Source organism: Pseudorasbora parva, chromosome 21 (genome assembly GCF_024679245.1).
Source record: "Pseudorasbora parva isolate DD20220531a chromosome 21, ASM2467924v1, whole genome shotgun sequence".
Lineage (NCBI taxonomy): Eukaryota > Metazoa > Chordata > Actinopteri > Cypriniformes > Gobionidae > Pseudorasbora > Pseudorasbora parva.
The window spans coordinates 31,190,407-31,196,331 of record NC_090192.1 but is presented as its reverse complement, the minus strand read 5'-3'; the positions used below and the strand labels follow the sequence as shown (position 1 = coordinate 31,196,331).

Below are 5,925 nucleotides of genomic sequence, written 5' to 3'. Positions count from 1 at the left end.
TACGTTGTCTTGCTTAAGACCATCTGGAAAGGTTTTACCATTAAAATCATGTCTCTTAATTCTGAAGGAATGAATCTCATTTACATTAACAGTAAAGCAAATGCATTCTGTTCTGAATTTAATTGGCTGCCGAGGAATCAGAATTGAGTCCCAGGCAAGGCGTGAGTTGCTGCTTCTGTGCTCTCAGGATTGCTACCAACAGAGAGAACACATTGTTTGTGAAGTGTCCTGTTTAAAAAAAAAAAAGAACTGCTGGAAGCTGCAGCCAATAAGATACAAATTTGAAACCCAATAATTCTCTACATACAGGAGGTACACTGCTCAGAGCCGGAGCTTTACAGAGTTTTGTCACAATGAAAAGGAATTCTCTAAGCTAACAAAAATGTGAATGTTAAGGGAATATTCCATTTTATCATTTTGAAAACATTATGGGAACAAATGAAACATTTAAAAAATAGATTAACTAGGCTAAATGTTGTTACAGGGAAAAAAATATATCTATGAACAATGTATAAATATATTCATGTGCTAGCATGTTGAGAACATTATTACAGACAAGATAATTCTGAATGAACGTTCTCTTAACATTAGCAAACAATGCTCATAACTTTGAGAGAACCATGCATTCCAGGCCAACCTCAGAGCGCTGGAGAACCTTCAGAAGGTTCTGAGAACAAGTTTATTGGTTAAAGGAGACCCCATGTTTATTATGATATCAAAATTGCGTCTAAAATTTGTATAATATGCACAGACAAAACAACACTGATTGAACATAAATCCATCTTCACAGAGTGGCAATGAGGTGTGTTTCTTATGGTTTGATAGAAAGTGTGTTCAATTCTTATTTTAAATTCTAAAAAGCATTAAAAAGACCTTACATGTCCTCCTTGTTTAGTTTGCAACTGTTTTTGGTTATCTAACGTTAGGCTGTACATAGTGGGCATAGGCTACAACCAACATAATCCTAAATTACATTCAATAATGTGAACATTCACAAAAGAAAACATGAAATCCGCCTTGATTAACAAACACTATTAACACTTATAAGCTAGAGCTGAGCTCTAATAATTTACCAAGGCGAGGAAGACTAGAGTAGGATATTTTGCGCATGCGTGGAAGTGACGCCCTGTAGCCAATCGAAACTTGCGCTCTAAATTTTAAACTTAAACCGGAAGAAACGATCATAACAAGTAAGGCACTGGAGTAGCTCGGTCCTTTTCTATTTTATTTTTAATATTACTCTCCACATTCAAGAAAATGGATCTTGGTAGTGACGACCAGACGAAAATGTACTTTTATGAGACTAGACTTCAAACATTCGTCGGGTGGCCGTTTGAAGAGGGCTGCGTTTGCACTCCAGAAAATGTGAGTGAACCCTTTGATCCAGCAAGCCTAGACATTTTTTTGTAGGTGCTACAAAAGGAAATGCAATGTTTTCGCTTTATACGTTCTTTTTTGTTCTATAGATGGCCAAAGCTGGGTTTATTCACACCCCGTCGGACAATAGCCCAGATATAGCCCAGTGTTTCTTCTGTCTGAAAGAGCTGGAGGGATGGGAACCCGAGGATGACCCTGAGTGAGTCCGTGTCTTTTAAACTTTTCACTGACGTTACTGCATTATAGATCTGAGAGAGGCTTTGTCTCTGTAATGCAATAAGACCCGGATTTCAAGTCAGGGTTATTTGATTTAATAAATGTCATCAGCCCCCTTATTGTGCATTTTGTTCCTGATGTGCTGTGGTGTTCTTATATTTATCAGGAAAGAGCATAAAACCCATTCTCCCTCCTGTGATTTTATTTTGCTGAAGAAGACCGTGGACAATCTGACTGTGGAGGAGTTTCTGAAACTTCAGAAAGAGAGGCAGAAGTTTATCATTGTAAGTATGAGCTCACTGACAGAATGTCACATGCTTTATGCAGTACAGATTGTTACAAAGCACCATCACATTAAAAAACATTACATTTAATTTTTTTGTGAAACAAATTCAATTTCAGCTGTGAAGCAGCTCTACAGAACATAATAGTGCCATTGTTCAGCTCATCTAGTTTGTTGGTTCAGTTCAATAATTGTCAATGTTGTAAAGCTCATCAATTATAAAACAAGTTAGTGTCATCTTCCTTTTCAGCACACATTTTCTACACTTTCAACCTCAGCTTGAAAACAACTGACCTAGTGCAGGAACGTTAACTTGTGCTTGTGAGAGAGTGTCATTCTCTCCACCATGATTGGCAGAGAAGACAAATGTGAGAGGAAATGTAAGACATGCGTAACAACACGTTCTCTCGCAATCATTATGGTACTGTAGATGTAGGTAGGATCCACAGCTTGATCAGTGAGCCTAGAAGCCCTGTGATTACAACAAGTGTCACAAAATTCTGAAATGATTGCACATTTGATTATGGGATTAATGAGTGTACAGAGGTCAAAATTATCATACAATTACGATAATTATCGTATGTCTAGCAACACTGGGCTGAGCCTAACTTGTGGCAGAAAATTACAGTTCTGCAATAGCAATCTGTGAAAGCAACAAAATAAAATAAAAAAGAGTTCAAGTTTATGGGCCCTATTTTAACAATCTGAAACGCAAGTGTCAAAGCGCGAAGCGCAAGTAACTTTGTGGACGGGTCTCGGCGCTGTTGCTATTTTCCCGGCGGGATAAATGGCTCTTGCGCCCGACGCAAATCTAAAATGGGTTGGTCTGAAGTAGCTTCATTATTCATAGGTGTGGTTTGGGCGTAACGTGAATAAACCAATCAGCGCGTCATCCAACATTCCCTTTAAAAGCAGGTGCGTAAGTTCCATTATGGATTGTTATTATTATGGCGTATTTACAAGGCGCACGCCAGGAGCGGTTCACAGCCGAGGAGACTGATGTTCTTGTAAGAGCAGTGAAAGACAGAGAAGTTGTGTTGTATGGGGATGGGAGAAACCCACCCAAAATAGCGTCAGTTAAACAGGCGTCGGTTAAACAGTTTTTTCAGTTTTTCAGTCGATTTGTTTTTTTGTTTTTTTTTCCTGGTTCTTGACGGACAAACCAATTTGTCAGATGTCCTTATATACATATATGTCTTGCCACTATTGGGCAAACAGGTCTGATCCTTAATTACTACAATTAGCCTGAATAATTTGTTAGCTAAAATTTATGCCTATTTTTTCACATCTTCGTGGCACACCATAATGATTTCCGTCATCTCATGTGTTAATATTTTTTTAGTGTAACAATTTATGATTTGCAAAAATAACTTGCATCTTTGTAGCAAAGTGTATGCACGTTATGCACGCTATACATTATGGTCAAGCATGCGCCCTTAAAATAGCATAATGAACAACACGCAACGCGCCACTGACTTTAGACTAGGTTTTTTCTGGTCAGTGGCGCAATTTTTTAATGGAACAGCAAAATAGCACCAGGGATTGTTTGCGCCGGAACCCGCCTCCTTTTTTGCGCTGAACCGCCCGGGGAGCGCAAGTTCATTCACTAGTTTAGTGACGTGCTTTTGTGGAGGGAAAAGCACGCTTTGCGCGGGTGCAAAATGAAACATGCGTCGGTTTACAAAGTCAATTGCGCTGACTGCAAGATAGGGCCCTATGCCTCATAATATAAACATAATTGTGAGAGATGCTCTTTATTCATCAGAATTGTGATATGAACTCACAATTGCGTATTATAAAGATAGAAACATGCAAGAAAAAGTGTTAAATGTTTAAAAGTTGCGCCTTTTTCAATGCACCGCTCAAGTTAAAAGTTTAAAAATCATGTCTCGAGACATTGCTGCTTTTCCCTAGCTGAGAAATCTAGACGCACCCTAGTGGCAGCAAATCTAATCTGCTGCGAGTGTCGTCTAGCAACTCTCAATACACTTCTGAGCTGTAAAAACCACACTGGTCAGGCCAATCACAGTGTATAGAGACGTGGGCGGGGCTTAATGACAGCAGAGTTGCGTTTGCGTGCTTCTAGTAAACACAGAATCTGGTGAACGGCAGCCTTTCGAATCAGTTTCGACCGTGACTCTGGAAGACTTGGAGCTTTTCTCTGAGAAAAGAACAAAGAACGGCACTGAAGTCATTCTTAAAAAGGCATGATGTGTTCAGAGTTTTGCCGACCAGATACAACGAATGTTTAATCTATCAACCAGTTCCACTTCACGTTGCTCTGGTTGGTTGTAGCGCTATCCCATTGCGTGCAGAAGGAGTTTGGAAGACAACCGTTTATCCCGCCCTCAATATCATAAGGCACTGAATGTGGTTTCACCGAGTACATGTTCCTGGATCAACATTCCAATCATTCAATCAGATTTGAGGGACAAGTTTACAGTTTATGTCAAGTTTAGGCAAACCAAGGTTTGGTGCTTCTACATCAACGTTACTCTATCATTTTCCTCTGATTTTAAGTTATGAGTAGGATTAGGTTTGGATAGGGTTTGGACTGTTTTCGGATATAAATGTTGTTTCGGGATCAACAAAATATGTTGATCCACATGTCTGTCTTATTCTTACTGGTTTATTCAAAGGAATTAAAAGGGATTTAAGGAAAAAAGATACGAGCGGTAAAAGTTCCAGTTCTATTGTAGTTATTTAAATATGCACACATTCACTCTTATTTTCATCTGCCTAATATTTAAAAATGCAAAATGTTTCTTGTCTCATCCAATTCAGTTAGGATAACTCATATTTCAACTCAAAATGGTGAAATAAATAAATCAGAAATTCATAAATGTCCAGTAGTTTGCATCACTTGATATTACTGTTGGTTACCGAATGTTTTTATCATAAAACAGAACAGTTGCCTACTTGCATCTTTACATTACTCTTTCACTGCTATAACTAAAAGTGTTGTGTTTGTACTAACAGTAAGCCCCACCTTCTTTAATATGATTGGCCATTTCACTCATTCTGACAGTGACGAGCGCTGATAGACCGCTGAGGCAGACCAACCTAAAAATGTAACATTTTACTTTTGTCATCCTAGCAACAAACAGAGCGGTGTGTATTGGAGTACAGCAGAGCAGCATCAAGAATATCAAATATTGGGAGGGACAATTTGGATAAATTCGAATTATTCAGGGGGACATGTCCTGCTCAAAGTCTATGGTGGTTATGGCCCTGGTTATATTTGATTTGTATTTGACTTGTGACATGGAAAAACATGTCAACAAGTCAGTTTATTTGCTGAAATGCAGCATCCAAGTTTCCATAGCTGAATGTTTTTTTTAATTATATTTTCTCATTATTTACATGCTAAGAGTATGAATTAAATAAAATGCTTTGTAAACTTTCAGAAAAAATCATGTGGCCAGGCGATTGATAAATTTGAAGAGGCCGTGAAACTCAAGAGAACCAAGATCATCCAGACGGCAATGGGGGAGGAATGAAGCGGTTCAGTGGGGGCAGTGGTCCATTTCTTTTCTCTTTTCTTTCTTTTGTATGTCATGGAACATGTTCAGGTAACATGTTCTTTTTAAATGTTACCTGTGATGAAATCTTTGTCCTGTCACCTGTTAAAGTTGATCTTATTACACACATTCTTCCTACTTTTATAGTATTTATTTTAAAATAAGCGTAATAAAATGTCCTCTGTTTTCTGCAACGTTTTCAGTCATGTCGTCTTTTTGTCGTCTTTTTGTCTGCTCTGTCAGCATAAAAAACTGAAGTAAAAATGGCACGTTATTTATTGTAGATGTAACAGTTCAGTTTTCAGGTATGGAAAAGATTATGGTAACTACTTTTATATCTTCTTGTGCTCAGTCAGCTCTGAAATATTACATGGGCTAAACTGCTCTCCAAAAAGCCGCTCACAGTCTGCTAATACATTTTACTGTGGTGTGCCTTTTTGCTTTATTTTTTAGTAAAGTCCCCCACTTTGAGTAATTTTCATATGAATTCTGTGTTTTTGTTTTTATGTCCTTGTTTTTTTTTTATTT

The 5,925-nt window shown here is 38.1% G+C and overlaps 1 protein-coding gene across 1 annotated transcript; it reads left to right on the top strand.

Annotated features, from left to right (window-relative positions):
• The first annotated feature begins 1,138 nt into the window (after positions 1-1,138).
• birc5a (baculoviral IAP repeat containing 5a) lies at positions 1,139-5,869 on the top strand. Its single transcript, XM_067429846.1, has 4 exons — positions 1,139-1,365; positions 1,467-1,576; positions 1,760-1,877; positions 5,284-5,869. Exons 1-4 carry the CDS (start codon positions 1,258-1,260, stop codon positions 5,374-5,376), a joined length of 429 nt encoding a protein of 142 aa, XP_067285947.1. The 5' UTR covers positions 1,139-1,257; the 3' UTR covers positions 5,377-5,869.
• The last annotated feature ends 56 nt before the right edge of the window (positions 5,870-5,925 follow it).

Excerpts from the sequence above, each read along its gene's own strand:
- birc5a (XM_067429846.1), top strand. The coding sequence starts at position 1,258 with ATGGATCTTGGTAGTGACGACCAGACGAAAATGTACTTTTATGAGACT. Across the intron at positions 1,577-1,759 it reads GAACCCGAGGATGACCCTGA|GAAAGAGCATAAAACCCATT; the intron begins GTGAGTCCGTGT and ends TATATTTATCAG. Across the intron at positions 1,878-5,283 it reads AGAGGCAGAAGTTTATCATT|AAAAAATCATGTGGCCAGGC; the intron begins GTAAGTATGAGC and ends GTAAACTTTCAG.